The 21,524-nt window shown below is 45.8% G+C and overlaps 1 protein-coding gene across 3 annotated transcripts in view; it reads right to left on the bottom strand.

Annotated features, from left to right (window-relative positions):
• CPQ (carboxypeptidase Q) overlaps positions 1-21,524 on the bottom strand; it is a 459,208-nt gene that overhangs the window by 360,839 nt on the left and 76,845 nt on the right. For all 3 annotated transcript variants that reach the window (XM_066578371.1, XM_066578368.1, XM_066578369.1), the window contains exon 2: positions 12,627-13,079. In XM_066578371.1, the coding sequence (XP_066434468.1) occupies positions 12,627-13,056 (430 nt within the window). In that variant the 5' untranslated portion in view covers positions 13,057-13,079. The remainder of the gene's footprint in view (positions 1-12,626; positions 13,080-21,524) is intronic.

The following is a 21,524-nucleotide window of genomic DNA, read 5'->3' as shown; positions in this document are numbered from 1 at the left end:
CAGAAAAAAAGAATCTTAAATGTCAAAATGAAAACAAATATTTACAAACTAATCAACATTCACTACAGCTATCAGACCCTCATTAATTGATTACATCTCTAGTCACCCTACTGAAGTCATTTTTCATAGAGGCAGCTTTAGCATTAATTATCCCATTTAATAACTTTCCCCCAATAAAACAGAGGATTCTTTAAGGATTCACCCATGCAGCTCATTTACACAAATATATGGTGCGCGCAACCGTTGCAGGAAAAATATTTCATCAAAGAACTGCGTCCCCCCTTTCCCCCGCCATAAAAGAAATTCAAAGTCGAAAGTGTTATGATCGTGTGGGCAAACTGAGAAAGAGGCCCACACGATCGTCACCAAAAGAGAAAGAGATGGATACAAAACGGTCTCACACAAACTTGCCCTGTGCTAACGGGGAGGATGGGACATTGCCCCCATAAAAGGGCGGCCCAGCGGTCTTCGGAACTGGGCCCTAGCTGATCCTAGGAACCACACCACAGAACAGGAGACATACACATACCACATAACAGGGACAGAACTACAGGATACACAGAGCAGAGTACACAGCATACAGCAGCCAAAATGTAACCACTAGTAAGAGATGATAAGCTAAATGTAAATACCAGGTATTAGCTGATATTTTGTACAAAACATGAGAGCTAGCGGGCCACTTCACGGCTCCTGGTTATACTGCTAGTCCCTACACTAACCAGGAGTCCAGCAGAACCGGACACAGTTCACACAGCAAGCTGCAACAGGAAAGGACACAGATCACAGGTCACACCGCAAGCTGACAGAAAATAAACATACAAACGGACATGAACCAGCAAGACACAGATCACACCACAAGCTGCAACAGACAAGGATTCATGACTGCTCACTCTGGAACAGACAGACACTGAACAGGAGCTGGGCTTATATGTGAGCAAAGACCCGGGGGATTGGCTAATACGAGATCACCACACGCAGCTAGCTCAATTAGCCCTCAACCACCTGTGGAGCTGTGCTGCTAGAGACAATAGTACTACAGGTCTCAGCAGCACACGTAACAGAAAGCTAAAGACCAGCACTTGTAGTGTCTTGTAGACATTCTTTTTTATTTTCCAATCTTTTAGGAACATGTGAACAATACTAGTGGTAACAAAGGATCAATCGGTTTATGCATTTCGGACCTCAAACTTGTAAGGTTCAAAACACGTAAGCAGAGTGATCCTTTGTTACCACTAGTACCATTTACATGTTCATAATAAGTAGCTAAATAAAGAAAAATCTTATAAATAATTTCCAAATTTATTGAAATTTCCAAATGGCATTGTGTTGTTGGTATATGTTCTATGTGGAGGGCAGCGGCCACTAACTTTCCTCACCTCCACCTGCCGGTGGCTGTGGCTTCCATTTCCTTGCTTCTGTCATTTGTGGTAAACACCGCCTCTCCTTGTATCCCAGGCATCTGTCCCTACTTCCCATATGGTGCATGAATGCATACCACTTACCTCTTAAAGGGTCAGTGCGTGCAACTAGCTTTCGCATCCCAGGTCAACCTGGATAGACTTCTGTCTATTTAAGGCACCCTCCCTCACCCATTCACTGTCTGTCTGAGGTCACTGGATCATCTTTGAACAGATTGCCGTATATCATAAGGTAATTTGGCCAAGACAGCTCACATCTGAGGCTCCGGTACTGCTATGATGACGATAAAGAGACACCCGTTTATTCTGCTCACTGGACTGCTGGGATTTGCAGTAGTCGTAAAAAATGAAGACTGTGTGCAAGATCTGTCCAGAAACTTCTAGGCAACATTTTTCGAACATTTATTGCTGACATAGAAAGAGTTAAAAAGGGGAAAATGACATCTGAAGTGAAGACTACAGTCCACTATTCAGATGTTTGAGAAAGTGGCACTTTGCCTTAAAAAGCGTGATGATACTGATTACCAGAGGTGTAACGTGAAGCTGTTGGGCCTCAAAGTAAAACCTGTAACAGGCCCCAACTATAATGCTTTCTTCGTAGTACTGGGCTAACTGTATGGAGAAGAGGGACCTTCTTGGCCCCCTAAGGCTCCTGGGCCCGGGTGCAACCGCATCCCCTGCATCCCCTATAGTTATGCCCCTGCCAGTGGTTACAATAAAGTTCTTTTCACCATTCCTCCATTCCATGTCTATGCTTCATACGGATTTGCACCTAAGGCCTCATGTCCACTTGCACGCACAGATTCCACTGCCTAATCTTGTAATGAAATCCACGCGTGCCCACAGCCATGGACAGAAAAAAATGCAGTTTCTTACCTCTCCAGATCCAGCGCGGGCCTCCTCCGTTTCGGACGCTTCTTCTTTCTTCTGCCCGGCACATGCGCAGTGCCATTTTTCTTTTTTGAATCTCCTCTTTCCTGCGGATCTGCGGCACATCTGCAGTGTAAGCTGCGGGTGTTCCGCAGATCAGACGGTTTCCATTGACTTCAATGGAAGCCGTCCCAGCGGGATCTGCAGGAAAAATGGAGCATGCTGCGATCTCTTCCCGCACGTGCGATCCGCACGCTGGTAAAAGAAAGAAAAAAAAAACACATCCGCATGCTTTTAGCTGCTTTGCAGATGCTAATGCATCCCTATGGGCGGCTTGATCTGTGGATCTCCTGCGAGGGTGCTCCCATGCGGACTCTGCAAATCCCATCCGCCCGTGGACATTGTGCTTAGGTCCTAGACTTTTGGTTTCCTTTACTATATGCACCTGACACCCTTGTAGGCCTCGGGTTTATTAGCGTCACTAGTAAGGCAGCAATCCTTCTACGCCATCCATTAGTCACCTAAAGGCCACCCCACATAGAGCTCTGACGGCTTTTTTTCTTTGCTCCACATTTCAACAAGTGTTGCCATATAAAGTAGTATATTAGATCCTGTCATACACAGGTCTTTTCTCCACTTATACATAGGTACTAACATAGTAACATAGTATGTTAGGCCGAAAAAGACATATGTCCATCCGGGTTCAGCCTATTACCATCTTCCCCCCTCAATGTTGATCCAGAGGAAGCCAAAAAACCCAATGAGGTAGAAGCCAATTTTCCTCTCTTAAAGGAAAATTCTACTGGAATATTATCTATTTTTACTACAGTAGGCTATTCAGAAAGTTGCTATGTGGAATCCCAGCCTGACTTGTTAAAAGGGAAATCTATAGAAAATGTATGTTTTGACATACCACAGAGATGTAGATCACACCAGGGAGTCTATAAGGGCTCCTTCACATTATCTTGATTTCCGTTTTGAACTAATGCTTTTTTTTTCAAATGGAACGGAAACCAAAAGTGGATTCCACCGGAAACAAACAAACAATTTTAACAATTTTCAAAACTATAGAGGACCCAAGAAAAATCTCTGAGCCGATATTCTAAGCCCTAGGTACTCAAACTGTGTTATGTGGGATACATGGCACATCTCAGTGGGATGATCCAGCTCTTTTCAGGCGGTGCTTTGAACAGACAGCATGGTATAGGATCATAGCATTGGGGGTACTTGGCTTAGGAAACTTGAACATCACTTGTCTAAGCAAACTCCATTAACTTGGATTCACACTCACTCAATGTGGTGCAGTACATTTCCAGTCCCTAAAAAGTGGCCAGTGGTGCTATATAGGTTTGAGGGAAATAGAGCTACTTTGTTCTGACTACTTATGGAGGTCCAAGGTCACGGATTAGGTTGATACTATCTTTGAACTTCTATCTAAGACCCGGCAAAATATCAATTTTGGATGAATTTCCCTTTTCAGTACACAATAGTATATGCAAAAGAAACTAGCAGACAAACAGAATGCAATACTTGGCAAATCAGTGTGAAACAAAAAATCGTACAAGGAACCTATTGCTGAATATCAGTCTCTGTGACCAGAGTCCTCCACCCCGTCTGGACCGCAGGGTCCTCCACCCCGTATGTGACCGCAGGGTCCTCGCCTCCCCATCTGTGACCGCAGGGTCATCACCCCCACCCCCCACCTCCCCATCTGTGACCGCAGGGTCATCGCCCCCCCATCTGTGACCGCAGGGTCATCGCCCCCCCATCTGTGACCGAAGGGTCCCTCCCCCCATCTGTGACCGCAGGGTTCTCCTCGGCCCCCGTCTGTGACCGCAGGGTCCTCCTCGGCCCCCGTCTGTGACCGCAGGGTCCTCCTCGGCCCCCGTCTGTGACCGCAGGGTCCTCCTCGGCCCCCGTCTGTGACCGCAGGGTCCTCCTCGGCCCCCGTCTGTGACAGCAGGGTCCTCCCTCCCCCCGTCTGTGACAGCAGGGTCCTCCCTCCCCCCGTCTGTGACCGCAGGGTCCTCCACCCCATCTGTGACCGCAGGGTCCTCGCCCCCCCCATCTGTGACCGCAGGGTCCTCGCCCCCCCATTCGTGACCGCAAGGTCCTCGCCCCCCCCCATCCGTGACCAGAGTTCTCGCCCCCCATCTGTGACAGCAGGGTCCCCCCCCCCCCCCTCCATCTGTTACTGCAGGGTTCTTCACCCCATCTGTGACTGCATGGTCTTCTCTGCCAGGACCGCAGGGTCCTGGCCCCCCCCTATCTGGGACCGCAGGGTCCTGCCCCCCCCTATCTGGGACCGCAGGGTCCTGGCCCCCCCCCTATCTGGGACCGCAGGGTCCTGGCCCCCCCCTATCTGGGACCGCAGGGTCCTGGCCCCCCCCTATCTGGGACCGCAGGGTCCTCGCCCCGTCTGTCACCGCAGGGTCCTCGCCCCGTCTGTCACCGCAGGGTCCTTCGCCCCGTCTGTCACCGCAGGGTCCTTTGCCCCGTCTGTCACCGCAGGGTCCTTTGCCCCGTCTGTCACCGCAGGGTCCTTCGCCCCGTCTGTCACCGCAGGGTCCTTCGCCCCGTCTGTCACCGCAGGGTCCTTCGCCCCGTCTGTCACCGCAGGGTCCTTCGCCCCGTCTGTCACCGCAGGGTCCTTCGCCCCCCCGTCTGTGAGTGCAGGGTCCTTCGCCCCCCCCCCCCCCCCCATCTTTGAGTGCAGGATCCTTCGCCCCATCTGACTGCAGGGTCCTCGCCCCATCTGTGACTGCATGGACCTCGCCCTATATGCGTCAAACATACCGCCAGTAACACCCATTCCAAAACAGAGCTGCAGGCTTTCGATTAGAAACGAAATGACTTTTAGAAAGGAGTGTCTTACTTTCCAAAGTCTGCTAATCCTTTAAATCACAGGGAGGATTTACGGTTTCTAGTAAATACCCATCATCACCGGCATGTGTGCCTCTCCGCTTGGCCTGCACATCAAACAAGAATTGAAAGTGATGTGTTGTGTGGTTTAGTGTTCATATCTTGAGGTTTGCTCAGTAATCAAAGTGCATGTAGAAAATGTACTGCTGCGCCCGTAGCCAGCTACGTCCCCCGTGAGAGCGCGTCTGTGACCGCTCCGCAGCAGTGGCTTTAAAAACATGCACTTATATCATCATAGGGAAGACTCCAGACTTGTTCTTCTCGAACCCAAGGAGACATCCAGCAGTACGGTCACAGAACACCTTCTAACCTCCTCAGAACCCCGTGGTCCTCTCTTCTGGGGCGCAGGCATGACAGCTGGCACAACTTGACTGGTCCAAATCAAAATGTTTATAGCTTCAAAAGTTTAATCCTCTTTATTATTAACCAGCAGCTAGTGTGCTTCAAGGCCTGCCACCTCTTCTCCAGAGAGGGGGGTGAGCACAGTGGCTCCTGCCATGGAAGAACATGGCTTTCCTTTAGGGGCGACACCAGTCTCTCCTGGCAGGAGCCACGGTATTCACCCGCAGGTCTATGAAGAAGATGCGAAAGGCTTCAAAACACGTTACACTGGTTAGTAATAATACAGAGAATTAAACTTTTGAAGCTATGAAATTTAGACCATTCAAGTCACACCAGATCTCATGTCTTTGCTCTGCACACCTTCACATGACTCTCCATAGATGTCCATACCGGGTTGGATGGCAGCGACCTTTAAATCCCCGCCTGCTAAAAATGCTGGACAGCAGTGCAGGGGAGCCAGCCAGAGGACGCGTCTGAACGGCGGAGAGGTAAGTTTTTCTTTTTTTTAACCAGCTAGGGTTTTTCAACCATCCTGGAAGTCCACGATATACTCCATGATTTCAATGGGGCTAGCGCTGCTGCCGCTGGCCCCCTTGAAAACACTGGCAATATCACAGCGTTTTTTTTGCGATGCGAGTGTTTTCACTCGCTCTCGCAGTGCAAGAAATAAAAAAGCGAGTGGGTGTGCGCCCTAAATGCTAGTGTTGTATATTGTTTCTAGTTTGTCTTGGCTAGCAATAAACTTGGCCAACACCAATTCAAGCTGACCTCCTTTCACGAGTTCCTTGTTGAGTCTATGTAGCAGGATGGCGCAACAGTCGGCCCAGCAGAGGATTTCTTGCAGGCTCTGAACTGTGACAGTGTATCCACAGCACAGTCATGCCATACTAGCGGTACTGCTGCAGTGACACTAAGTGACAGGACTGTGCAGGCAGTCCTTCACTAAGGAACCTTAGGGCTTGCTTACGGCTAAGTTCTGCAGGCCTGCTATATAGGAATGTTCTTTCGCAGGCCTTTCAACGGGCGCTGTAGACACCAGGCCTCTGTGACCTACTGTATTAGCAGTCCATCAGGACTAAAAGGCTTATGGAAAGGGCCCATGCATGCTCTCCTCAAATTTTTGGTGCTCAAAATACAATAAGCCCATAATGACATGCCTCTTATTAGGACAGTGTTTCCATTCTACACAGGACATTTCCAATTAATTTTTGAGCATTATATTTGCTTATACAACTTGGATGTTATTCTATCCCCTAAAGATCATCCAACATTCAAAGAAAAAGAACAAGGCCGGACGGCCACACTGATGTCACGCACGTCGTCAGTGCGGCTGGGAAAGAGTCACAGAGCATGTACCCGCTCAATCGGTGCAATCACTGTGATGCATGAGGTCTCCAATACTAAATGGGCAAGGTTTCTTCATCAATGGACAAGGAGAGAGCTGGTCTGCAGGCATAGCGGAAACGCCAAATACCAGGCTATATCTGTGCAGACGCTGGAGAAAATAATGAAGGTACCAATATGTTCTTCATATCATCGGGCATCTACCGGTGTATTCTGTCAACACAAGAAGTGGTGCCTTCCGCTTGTTTGGATGTAAAAACTCCTAAATCTAAACCACCATCCACCAAGAAAGAAAGTTCTGCCTGGTATTGCGATGTCAGATGAAAGTGCAGCTCAAGATGACTGGCAGTATCACTGAACATAGCAATGTCTTGGATATAGCCCTACACCAAGAATTATCACAGAACCGCCTTGTCCGCCTCACGAAACATCAGACATAAGTCTTAAGGCCGATTTAGACCCAACGATTCTCGCTCAAAATTCACTCAAAGCCGCCTTTTGAGCGATAACCGTTGCGTCTAAATGCACGGACATCATGCAGCTTTCGTGCACAATTCGGTCATCGCTCAATTCTAGTTTTCTAGAATTGAGCGATGAACTCTTATCAGCGGTGCAGGCTGTTATCACAGTCGGCGGCACTGATGAGATTCTTACAACCGTGTTTCGCTAGTAGTTCACAGGGGGACGCCGGCTGTAATCCCAGAGTACAATACAGCTGTTTGCTTATGCAAAACAGCTGTATTGTTCGCTGAGTGATAGCGGTAGTGTCCCGCTCCGCCTGCATAGCTCTTAAGTAGCTACTTAGCTACTATAGACTATGGAAAGATGATCGCTCAAAACTGTCACTCGTACTTTCGTTTGAGCGACTTTTGAGCGATCATCTGTCCGTGTAATCGGGTATTAGCCGAGAAGCAGCCTGGTCTTCCCCTTTTCTTTAATTACTGACCTGATTATTATGATATATTCCAGAATATAAAGTATTTAAGTCCTGTTCAACCAATTCTTGAAATTGATCAAGAGGAGCTGAGTGGGGTTTTATTGGATTAAAAAAAATCTATTAGTTACACTAAAATCTTGAGATCTGGATACATCTGCAGATGCCAGCATCAGTCAGAGCCAGCGCTCGATTAATGACTGTGATTGGTTAATCGAGCGCTGGCTGTGATTGGCTAAGCGTCAGCCAATCAGAGGCAGCGCTTCTAGGAGGTGGGGATTTTTCAAGAAATGAAGGAGAATAGTGCCGGGGACTCGAGGAGAAGATGCGGCCGGGCTGACAGCGCTTCTAAAGTGATGTATACTGTTTTTTTTATTTTTTCCTGCAACTAAGGCTTAGATTAGGGCTTTGACAGTATGATTTCCTACTGTCAATGTTGCATAGCACTACACGAAAATCACGTTTTTATGTGATGCAACATAGAAGAAGGCTCAATAAGGAAACATGGGCTACAAAACCTCATGACTCGCGGGCATATCATGGGACCAGCGAAGTTTTTGTGTCGGGATGTCGCATGCTACAAAACATCTCATGTGTGAAGGAACCCATAGGAAAGCATGGGCTTCACATACATGCGATTTGTAGCATTGTAGCAATGCATGTCTCTGTGTGCACTGGCGTAACTATGGGGGATGCGGTTGCACCCGGGCCCAGGAGCCTTGACAAGAAAGGCCTTATGGGCCCCCTCTTCTCCATATAGGGAGCCCAGTACTATGAATAAAGCGTTCTAGTTGGAGGTCCTGTTACAGGTTTTGCATTGGGGCCCAGGAGCTTCAAGTTACGCCTCTGCGTTAAGGGGTTTAGAGAAGTTAGGGGGCCCCAAGATAAACTTTTGCACCTGGGCCCATGAGCCTTTAGCTACGCCCCTACCTGTGTGCCAAAACCCATTTCAGGCAGTCTGCAAAAAAGATATGGCACCGCAGAGATGGTGTCGGAAGTAGGCTGCCATGCATCATATCTTTGCCTAAGTAGCATACAAAAAACATCAGGAATACATATGTGAACACAGCCTGGGGGAACTTGAGGCACGGCGTGGGGGAGCTCTAGGTGACAGAAACCAGCCCATGAAAACCAATATGGCTGACAGACAGTGCTCTGTACTAAAGAGTGGAAATGCCATAGTCTATTCGGGTATATAAAAAAAATGCTCCAAACCAGTTATACCGCTGATAATTGACTCCATTATTCCTTTTAACTCTTATGTTTCATGTCTGAATACTGTATTGTTCAAACATACAAGCCAGTTATACCGTCATTGTAGAGGACCATTCTCTATTTTTTCTGTAGAGTAGAAAACATCAAACATAAAAACGACAAAACGCTTCAAGTATAGCCGATCGTTTTCAAGAACTTGAGAGGGAAATTGAAACACTTTTAAAAGAGGTTTTCTGCAATACAGTAAATGTTGGCATAATACTAGGATATTCCATAACTTAAAGAGGACCTGACATATCCTCATATCAGCTAGGCTGGTTGGAGCCGCAGCCCTACTGACTTCAACTATGCCTTTCGTTTGTTGATGCTCATCACGTTCACCCATACCAACTCTTCTTAGTTTTGGCTCCTGGCACTTTGAATGTGTCAAGTAGGCAGTCACCATGGTTCACTGTTTTGTCAATTGGCGACATCAGACTCGATTGGCGGTGAGCGGTGGGGATGTTCCACTTAACAGATTCACAGCGTTGGACGCCAAATCTAAGGAGAGCCCGTATGGAGGAACAAGGGTGGGTATAAACAAAAGAAAGACATCTTCCAAATCTTACAAACAGCCACTTCCTGGCAAACCACCATTTATTCTACAGCTAAATTCCTTATCTAGTTCCATCGCATGCCTTCTCTGCTTTGTCCAGATGCCATCTTCTTCCTCTATTTTGTGGGGGGTTCTTGTTGCACAAGCGGCTCCCTTCTGGTACTTGAAGTGTAATCATATTACATAGATGGCCATTCATCTGAATGTCCGCTATGCATTACATTTCCTCTGTAACGGCTGCAAGAAGGGTAAATGCTTGCCCAGTCAGCCGTTTGCCGGGAGCAGAGGGCATTGGGTGGTTTCAGTGAGGTTGGTGAACTTTCAACACTGGCCTTATCACCTTCTGAACACTCCCAGGTATTACACCATTCATTCAGAGCCAAAGTGGATAACAAGCTTGGGTTTATAAAGACCAAAAGGAACCCAAATGCTCTTCTACTCAAAAAAACAGTGTCCAGCTACTACCCCTGAATGAGGATTAAAGGAGTTGTTCAGTGGTAAACTACCGATGGCCTCTCTTCAAGATAGGTCAATAATAGTAGATTGGTGGGGGTCCATCACCCGGGACCCTCCACCGATCTGCTGTCATCTAGACCTGTGCACTGAGCTGATTTCTACAGGAAGCAGACAGCTCCATTCTCACAGCATTAGTCAGGCTTGGTATTACAGGCAACATTTTTATTCACTTCAATGCCTGTAATACTAAGCCTGGCCACTGCAGTGGGAACAGAGCTGTCTGCTTACTGCTTAGTGCATGAGTGGACTGGCAAAGTGAAAAGCTGATCACTTAGGGTCCCGGGTGATTGACCCTCACCAATCTACTGTTGATGGCCCATCTCGAAGATAGGCCATCAATAACTTACAACTGGACAACCCCTTTAATGTCCTAGTAGTACAGATAAGTGATGGGAGTATGTAAAACCCCTCAAATCTAACTAAACCTGTTGTACTCTATCAATTATCTAGAATAATTGAATTCATCAAGCAAGCAGGCTACATCAGACACAGCCAAAGGACATATGAAAGGATGGGCTACAAACCAACATATATTAAAATAAAACTCCCTAATAGAACACGATATACAATCTTGTATAATCCTGCATTGTGCACTGAGAACAATCCTGATTAAATACTTGTTTTGGTTTTGTCACCTAAGCGTGAGCTCAGTCTAAATTAGCTGTCAGGGGACAAAGCGCTTCTGTGAACGCTCAAATGATTTAGAAACACAAGTTACCCCCAAAGGGTTCTTATCGGTCTTCGTTCTTTATTTTTTATTTCTAGTATGCTTTTCTCACATGTGCGCCCGGCCTGAAGACACTGCAATACACGTCACAGCTTCAGGGCTCATGTCCACGGGCAAAATATGATTTAAGATCCGCAGCGGATCTCCCGCATGCGGATCCGCATCCCATAGGGATGCATTGACCACCCGCGGGTAGATAAATACCCACGGATGGTCAATAAAAGGGATTTTTAAAAAAATGGAGCATGAAAAAATCTGGACCATGCTCCATTTTCGTGCGGGTCTCCCGCGGGGACGGCTCCCGCGGGCTTCTATTGAAGCCTATGGAAGCCGTCCGGATCCGCGGGAGACCTAAAATAGGAATTTAAAAGTATTTACCCATCCGGAGCGGGCGGGGAAGGTCTTCTCTTCCTCACGGCCGCATCTTTCTTGCTTCGGCTCGGCGGATGTGCCCGGCCCATGCGCGCTGCACGTCGACGACGTGCTGGCGACGTGCCGCCTGCGTGACGAATTCATCCGCCGGCCGAAAAAGAAGATCCGGCTGTGAGGAACAGCTGACCTTCCCCGCCCGCTACGGATAGGTAAATTCTTTTAAATTCTTATTTTCAGCGCTCATGTCCGCGGGGCAGGAGGGACCCGCTACGGATTCTACATGTAGAATCCGTAGCGGGCCCGATTTTCCCCGTGGACATGAGGCCTCAGACTTTGTGTAGTTGTAACAATACCCCGAGCCATTACCCAGTTTGCCCTATTTAATCACTATAGTGCAGGCAGTATGGTATACAGCAGGATGAGCTGAGAAAGATATATAGTTTGGTGGAAAAAGACTCGGTATTACTTCTATTTTATCCATTTATATCCCTTCTCATTCTGGGCTCAGAGGTCCAATGGGCGGTCCTAGATTGACAGCTGAGTATGACTGTGCATGCAAGAGTAGCTGTCAATCACTTAGAGGACCGCCCACTGGAGCGCTAAGCTTAGCAGGGATATACGTGAAAAGAATACAACCTATGCGGAAGAGGCTGCCCTCACATAGTGCAGAGGCGGAGTCTATGACGGAGTTAGGAGGCAGGAGAAGGGTGCTGGGTGGGTCGTAGGGCTGACATGGGCGGATTTGTATTGCGGATTCCGTGATCGCCATCCGCGCTGACAACCCGGTAAAACGTTGGTAATGAAATGCATGCACACTTGCGAATACAAATTACATATTCCATGAAAAACAAATCTTAGCATGCTCTATTTTGCCGCGGAATCTGTGCAGATGGCCTCCATTGATGTCAATGAAAGCCGTCGGACCCGCAGCCCATATGCAATTAGCACCAGGAATGCAGCACTGTAGAGAGCCGCCGGGATAGGTGAGTATTCAATTTTGTGTCGCTCGTTCAGCTGTATAACCTAGCTGAACGTGCAAGCAAGCTCTTCGCTTGCGCAAACAATTTATCACTCAGTGTAAAAGGACTCTTTGCCGTAATTAGTGACAAATAAATCTACTGTCAAAGTTAAGGTGCTTGCTTATTATACATTCCTCATTTTCATTGTTAGCAAATAAAAATACTGTTTTGTAACTCCTTCTGCTGCATCGTTTCCAGAATCTGCATAGTGGCACCACCTACCCACTACATATCCAGCAGTCTACCAGTAAGGACTAGCAGAGAGTATTGGCAACAAGTTACAAGATGGGAACCGGACAAGAAAGAATGTATTTCCTTTAAGGAGTTTTGCCAGCAAAGACTTGTACTATACCTTCGGCTGGAGTTCCAACACTTCCTCCAAGTCCAAGTATAGCCAGATTTTTCTTCCGCGGTTGGATCATCATGGCTGACTCTTTCCCACGCTCCCAATGTGGGACTTTTACAGGCTCCAGTGACACATTCTGTAGCTTGTCCTGTTGCAGGGCTGCATACATGTACTTGATTGCATTTTTGAGATTATCAGAGCCACTCACTCTATTTCCAATAGTATCAACAAAGAGTGCCAACCTTTCATAGGATCTGTTCTGGGCACTGCCATAAACGGCAAGATTGATGATAGATTTGGCTATATCTTTATAGCTAGCCACCTCCTCCTTGATCTGTTCCAATTTCCTTGGATGGACATTATGTTGATTGCTGAACTCCACACGTATGCACAGAATATAGAGTATAAGCATGCCTGTCAGTACAGAAGGCTTCATTTCACTACTTTCAGAAGGAGTTCCTATGGGATCAAGAAGAATAGCAGAATTTGCTAGATTAGTCTCTGAAAAATAGGATTTTTACATGTAGCAATAAGTAATGGATTCCGACTTGTAAAAAACTTCTGGCAGACATTTATGGTACAAAATACACAAATTTTCACTCTCAAAACTACAACACTAATGTGTCTGTGGTCCTATTTTACAGTAATACAGCCATAACATACCAATCACTGGCAGCAGTGGTCATGTGCCGTACATACTGACAGCTGCCGGAGTCACATGAGGCATATTCATATTTACATTGCTGGATTACTCCCAGAGTACTTCGCCGTGACATCATAGAATGCATCATGTGACCTGCTGGAGTGCACAGTGCTCATGATCCAGCTGATATAATCATGAACAGCCTGTAGAGGGAGGATCTCCTTCAACCCTCTCCATTCTGTCCTGCTCAGTAAAGACCAGCCAGATCACACCTTAACCCGGGTGTACACGAGACAACTGTCGGGCAAACGATGCCCAACACCCGTCCCTGTGTGTCCTCGCTCTCCTGCTCCTACTAGTGCTGGCTCACCCACAGAGTGGCCAGCAGGGGGTTGGGGAGGCTGCAGGAGATTTCTCTCCTTTCACTCCCCCGCCCCTCTCCACTGACTTAACATAGCGAATGTTCATTGCTGAACAGCCGCTATTTACACTGAACGATGAGTGATCAGCTCATTGTCCATGCAGCATAAACGATGGATGATGAGCTGATCGTTCAGTGTAAATAGCAGCTGTTCAGTACTGAATAGCCGCTATGTTACGTCAATGGAGAGGGGCGGGGGAGCACGAGGAGCAAAATCTCCTGCAGTCACCCCACTGTGAGCCAGCGATACTAGCTCCCGTGCAGGTTCACGGAAGCTAACGTGTGGGGACAAGTGTCTGGCATTGTTTGCCCGGCACTCTTCTCATCTAAAAGGGCCTATAGATAATTACTACACTGAGAACTGGCTTTAGACTTACTTGCCAGCTACATCCTTACAGTTTCCGCATCCATTTTGATGCTCTGCTAACATCCCTGCTTTTGGATGGAGTGCAGCTAGCACAATCAGAGTATGCTCCATTGGCTGTGCCCCAGTAATAATGAACAGCTACAGAACGTGCTCAAGAGATGCTCCTGGTGTTGATTAACAGCCAGAGCATGTGTTCTGCACTCTGAGCATGCTCAGAATGTAGATATGAATATGCCTTTGCTGGTGGAGCGTATGTCAACATGGATAAGGCAGGGAATTACAACTGAATAGGAACTTTAACGGCACCTTTTAAAAGGGAATGTGTCACCAGCAGCCTTCTTCTTCTATGTAATACTGTAGACCGATCCTCACAAGCATTTCTGCTCTATAGTGAATGTAAGGTGACCAGATTTTCCCAGGATCAAAGCGGGATCGAGGGGTGCAGTCTGGGGTGGTGCTTATCACAATGTACGATTTTACCTTGGCCGTTATAAAAAGTACAGGGCTGGTTCAAAAAAGAAGGCAGGGAGCGAATTCTGCAGCATTTCTGCATCTAAAAACAGTCAAAATCTGTACTATTGGTGCGGATTTTGACTGGAAATCATCTGTGCATTCGCAGCTGACTTCATACTATGCGGCGCTCCCCCGCACCTCCTCCGAGGGCTTCCTGCTGTATGGGCTCACCGGCTTCCAGTTCCCAGCAGCCTGTAGCGGTATCACCTGACCAGACCACTGGGTACCAGAAGCTGGGGAGTGCTGACAGCAGGAAGCCATCGGAGGATGTGAGGAGGAGCACCGCTGTGTATCTACAGCTGATTTCTAGTCAAAATCTGCACCAATGGTACAGATTTTGACTGTTCTTTTAGAATACTGAACATTTAAAATAATCATTCAAAAGTCTTAAAAAACATGTTTGACATAAAAACCAGAGTTTTACAATAGGTCATTTTCTGATGACACGTTCTCTAAGTTTGTTCTTCTTTCAAACAGTACCGCTATATATCACAGCAATTACTTATTCAATGCTGTAAGCATCAAGGAGTACAAACTGTAGAGCAGTCCACACAGTTTATCACATATCCTTCATACATTTTGGCATGTGTTTACAGTTCCTTGCACATTTCTTTAACCAACATCAACTCAATACAATGGTTCAAACATGATGAGAATAGTTTCCTGACATAGACTTTGGCCTCTGATTGGCAGGCAGCAGTCACCTGACTTCCATGGTCAACTGAGACTGGATGAATCATGGACCTACAGCACTGAAAGACAAGGGCTCAGGATGGGCAAGTACCCTTTGTTAAATTGCTCTTAGTCATTTGGTACTAATTTTAAATTATAACCGGACAACCCTTTAAATACCTTAGTGAAAGCAAGCTGGTGCTGTTGTACCTACTGAGCAGCCCCCAAAATTCCGAGTGAGCTGCTTGAGCTTGGCCATCAAGTAGCCTGCTGTCTTTCTTACAAAAATAACAGCTGGGTATCCAATAAATTAGATTTAGAATCAAATCTAATAACTAGCTTAACCCTTTGCAATCCAATTTTGGATTCAGGGTTTCCTAGGGGGTTTTTCTCTTTCTGCCATTATACAATGGCGCCACCTACTGGCTAGAGCCACTACTGAGGTATTGGACATGCTGGAGAGGCCCCCCGACAACATAGCGGCCAGTAATATACAGTAAGAATACCCTGCTGGACGTCTTCTGACATTGGAAACTGTACAGCCTTCCGTCAGAATGTCTTTAAACGTCAGACAGTGGATTGGAAAGGGTTAATAAGAGGCCTGTCTTCATAGACGTGCACTCTTAGGGCTCATAAACATGATCTGATTGTGGCCCAATATAACCTCTAATTTGTATGAAGCCATGAAACTGCCCATAGACTTCTATGGGGCTCTACTGTACCTTCATACGCCTCGGATTTCATACAGAGGTTTGGGTTTTTGTTTTTTCAGATTCCGTTTGACTCAAATGCTAAAAGAAATGGTGCTACATTCCATTAAATGTCATGTTATAGAAATATTCTTGCCTAGAAACATGCAATATGGCGCCATGTGGAGGCCCCATGCAGCGGCACACAGAACGTCTACGACTCTGTTTTATAGAGCCACAGAGTCTCCGTGTACGTCCATAAAGGCTCTAAACTCTAACCTTCATGATTCCAAAATAAAAGCAAAAGCTACCTGTAAATTTTAGAATTGGGTCAAAATTTCTGAAGGAGCTGAATCTGACTTCTTCTAGTGCAACACATACAGGCCTCCGGGTTGTGGAGATATTACTAGATTGTCAAACTTCCAAACAACATGTAAGATTGTTCCCCCAGGTAAGAAATAATGCAGCAGCAGAACATATTGGAAGAATAAACCAAAACTTTGTTCTAGTTTCTCCATTCAAGACGAATTTCCAATGTTATTGAGAAATAACTTTATTCAGAAGTAAATACAAGTTTGAAGTTCATCTCCGGGAAACAAGTTTATTCCTGACATCTCAGCTGCGATTGAAGAGAAGTTTCTAGGTTATAACGAAATTCTCCACATCGTTTTCTCATTACACGCGACGCAACGTAGGACACTCTGCAATCTGTACATTCAGAAACAACAAACCATGAGCACCGACTATCATTAGGGCTGCCAAGATCTCATCTAACTGGATACCACAATATGTTTAGCTCATTTGGCGATTGACAAACTTCGAAAAACTTTCCATAAGATTTCTTATCCCCCCCCCCTCCCCTTGTTATTTTTTATACAATGTATTTTTGGCAGTTTTTTTTTTTACAAACCATGGCATGTTTCTTTTAAATTGTTTTTGTGTTTTTTTTTCTCCAATGTCCTAAAAAATAGAACAGAATGGACCCACAGGGTCAGTCTATATATTTCCTATGGGGTAATTATTTTAGTCCCCCAAACCCTTATTTTAGAGTATAGTGGGCAGAAAAAGACGTAATGTAGACCTTTAGCTGAATCTTAGCAATTCAGAAACATGGAGAGAACCGGAAGGTGAAGGAACCCCTTTTTTTCTGGTTTCTAAAAACAGCATATTTCAGGCCCTGAAAAGACTTTTAAAGTAGGTTGTGAGGTGTGATGTCTAGGACTACCACCAATCCCTAGAACATAGGAGCTGTGGAGAGTTAAAGGGGTTGTCTTACCAAAGCCAATATCAAGAATGCAGTCCCAATGTGCACTTCCACTCTATTCACTTCAATCGAACCGCTGGAGATAGCTGAGCACTTGAACCTGGCTGTCTCTTACGGTCCCCCTGAACGGAGCATAGGTGCTTATTCTTGTCCTCGCTTCTCGCACTTCAGGATATGCTGGGGCTGCGTTCTCAATATCAGCTTTGATGAGACAACCCCTTTAAAGGAGTTTTCCAATATTTCTAGAAAAGTTGCCCAAGTTGGGGAAATAGTGGAAATAATAAAACAGCCATTACTCACCCTCCCAATCGCTTAACCAGGTGGTCACGTGCAGTTCAAGCACACATAATCACTGAGGCCATCACGATCCACCAGGCTGTTCTTTCCTGCTCAAAATGCCAGAAAACTAACAAAAAGCTGCCAAGAACTACTTATCTGCATTTCTGCAGATTTCACCAATGGTGGCCAAAGACCCCATCCAAGGGTTTAATTTTCAGGGACTTAGATGTAAAGCCTGATGCAACCCATAAATAGAATAAAAAAGGATATGTGAACAGGTCCTAATCAAAATACTAAAGACCACCTGTCTGTGAGTGACTGGTTGAGTTACATGTGATGATGTCACTGTCATGTGATCAGTCACCGTGGACTCTGCTCTCCGCCCCCTTATCACATTGCAGTGACGTCATCACAGGTTCTAAAATATGCAGAGCTTGACAGCAGCCATGTGCTCACAGGACCTGTGATGTCACGGCCATGTGATCAGGGGCGGAGCTCAGAGCCCCCGGTAACTGATCACGATGGTGACATCATCGCAGGCCGTGTAAGCACACTGTTGCTGTCTGATTCTGCTGGTTTAGGACATGTGACCAACTCCAATACTTTTCACTATATTATATTGGTAATTGGAGCATTGCACCACCCAGCAACACTAGTACCTAGCACTTTTTCCCAATTTTATGCCTTTAGCTCAGTGCCAATTAAAGGGGTATCTCAGGCATTTACTATTAATGGCCTATCCTATGATCATGGCGAACATAGCTTTTCTGATTCAAGTCCCCTCAGGGGGACATTAAAAAAAATGTAAAAAAAACACGCAAAAAATAACAAACAAAAAAACCTTGTGCGCACTTTCCCCTCTTTGTATACATTTAGAAAATAACAAAAAACATATACTTGGTATAATCGTACCTGTAAAAACAGTATAATAAATTGAATACACTGTTTAGCCTGCACAGTAAAAACTGTAAAAAATAAAATCAGAGCCAAAATGCTTGTTTTGTTCATTTCGTCTCCCAAGAAAATGCAATTAAAGGGATTTTAAAAAGCTGCATCCATCCCAATATGCTACCAATAAAAGCTGTAGCTCATCACACAACAGCGCAGTCGATCGAAAAATAAAAAATAAAAAAATTATGGGACTTTGAATGCAGTGATGGAAAAAAAATTAAGTAAACAATTTCCCCCCAAAAAAGGTTTTTTATTGTGCAAAGGTGGAAAAAAAAGGTGGTATCGTCGTAATTTTACCAAACCGTAGAAAAAAAATGTATCATGTCATTTATGCTATATGGTTATGGCTTCCTTCACACAAGTGACAAAGTCGCGCAATTTTCACGCGTTGCGACAATGCTACGAATCGCAAATGTGAAGGAACCCATACAAAAACATGGACTTCACACAAATGTGATGTTTTGTAGCATGTGATATTACAAGTCAAAAACCTTGCGGGTTTCGCGATATGCACACGACTTGCGAGATTTTGTAGCCCATGTTTCCCTATGGAGCTTTCCCCTCTGTTGCATCGCATCAAAACGCGATTTTTGTGCCGTGCAACTTTCACAGTAGGAAATCCTAGTGTCAAAGCCCTAAACTAAGCCCTGGCTGTAGAAAAAAATAAATAAATAAAATACAATACATCACCTAAGAAGCGCTATCATCTCTGGCGTGCGTCTTCTCTGAAGATCCCCGACACTCATCTTCAGTCTTCTGCCAACCCTTCCTGGATTGGAGGATCAAAATCCCCACCTCCAGGAAGGGCTGGCTGTGATTAGAACCAGTGCTCGTTGAACCAATCACAGCCATTCAATGAATGGCTGTGATTGGTTAACAAGCGCCCTGGTTCAGCCAATCATTGCCAGCGTACGATGAACCAATCACAGCCAGCACTTTCTGGAGGCAGGGATTTTGATCCTCCAATCCAGGAAGGCCTGGCAAAAGACTGAAGACAACTGTAGAGGTGAAGAGGAGACCTGAGCCGGAGCTGGACAGCGCCTCTTACGCGATGTTTTGTGCTTTTTTTTTCTCTGCAGCTAGGGCTTATTTTTGGGGTAGGGCATATATAAGGCATGCAAGTGTGATGCATTTTTTTTAAAGACCTCATAGGATATAATAGGTAACTCATGAAGAATCACCCAAAAATAGAACACCGTGATCTTTCAATCTCGCAGCATCGTTGCAAAAGAAAACTCACTCATGTGAATAAACACATTGAAATAGGTGTTATTAACACACGTGAGTTCTACCCATATTACTATCAGATGGAAATAAAACTCACTCATGTGAATACAGGGATTAAATAGGAACGGTCATATCCTCGTGTCAGTAGGGCCTGCTGCATAGCTTTGCAATCACTGCCTTGCTGACTCCAACCATGTCTCTTTTCTCCCATAAAGGCTCCTCTTTGTTTCAGTTCCCAGAGTTGGAAATGTGTCAGGTGGGCGGTCCCCGCTGCTCAGTCAATGGGTGATATCAGACTTGGCAAAAGGGGAACTCTGGGAACCGCCCACCTGACACTTTCACAGCTCTGGGAACTGCCCACCTGACACTTAAACAGCTCTGGGAAAGAGCTAAGAAAAACTCAACAGGGGGAATTGGAGGGAACAGAGGGAAAAGAGTCAGTAGGACCACAGCTGAAACACTATGCCATCAACCCTGCTGACATGAGGGTCTTCAAGAGCTAAGGAACCTGAGACCATCTGCCTGGCTCCCTATATGAAAAACTTCAGCAATAAACCAGCATATATCTTGCGATCAGTTTTTCTCAAATCCTTAATTTTCCGCTTAAAACTGGAATAAGCGTTCTGACAGCAGAGGAATGGAAAAGCAGCTTGGAGCAATCACACCTTGCATGCCAGCCCCCCCTCGCCCGGTCTTATTGATTAGTTTTTTTTTATAAGTAAATAAAGGGATTGTCCAAGAGTTTACAAAAAAGTAGCGACTATTTTACATTAAAAAACTCACAGTATTCACTTGTTTAATGCAACCAGTGAGCCGGAGGTCCATTGCCCGTCTTTATATTCCAAGAGCAATGATTTAGCCATACCAGTTACAGCACTGATTAGCTGCAGCAGTCACATTGTGGTATGCCAGTGGCATCGCAGTAGGGGTGGCCACTAACATAACTGGGCTTCACTCACATGAATTTACAAATTAGACATTTGCGCTGCCTTCTTCTTGTCACTGCAGAAGGCCACAGAGGCATCATTTGTAGTAAATCCCTCACTGAGCTCAGTGTGTAATGTGTCTTTCTTCCCAACCCTGCTATATGTGCTATACATGCTCCACCGTAACGCCAGCTCCGCCGCATCCTCTGATCTAAGCTATGACACTGTACTGACAGCCTTCAGCGGCCCGTATAGGAGACATCACAGGCTGCTGCAGCTAATTACAGACCTCAGCGTGCAAGCACGGACATCTGTGATTGATTACAGTGGTCTGTTACATCCAAAAAACAGGCTGCTGCAGCCTGTCAACAGATCCACTCTTTAAGGAGTACATAGAGGCAACTATTGCTGTGTGAGCAAAGAGGGGTATTATTACTTTTCTGGGGCACAAAGTGGGTGTTACTACTTTGCTGTTGGACACAGAGGGGAATTATTACTATGTGGGGCATAAGCGGGTATTATTACAGTGCGAAGGAACGAAGCAGGAACCATTTCTGGTGTTGGTCACGATAGGGAATTATTACTGTGTGTAGGGCATAAGAGGGGTACTTTTACTGTTGGAGGCACTGAAAGGTGAATTGGGGGGTTGCAGCAGGATGGAGAGTGTATCTGATTATTATATGGTGACTGCATTATATAGATAAAGTATTTGGGGGGGGGGGGGGGGGGGAGCCCAAGCTGAACTTTTCACCTGGGCCCACGGCCAACATGCAAGGATGCCTATTAAGCTTTGCCTGTAGCATTGAAGAGTATTATATACTGCAATTTATTCAATTCTGACAACTCCTAGGTGTTTGATTTTTTTCTGATAATGAATACAATAGACTCATTATTAGGAGGATCTAGTATCCTGTTGTACCGCCTCTAGCTTGGATATAAGATGTGATACGGG

This window comes from Eleutherodactylus coqui, chromosome 9 (genome assembly GCF_035609145.1).
Source record: "Eleutherodactylus coqui strain aEleCoq1 chromosome 9, aEleCoq1.hap1, whole genome shotgun sequence".
NCBI classification, from domain to species: Eukaryota; Metazoa; Chordata; class Amphibia; order Anura; family Eleutherodactylidae; genus Eleutherodactylus; species Eleutherodactylus coqui.
The sequence above is the reverse complement of the archived record's forward strand: the minus strand, read 5'-3'. Positions and strand labels throughout refer to the sequence as shown.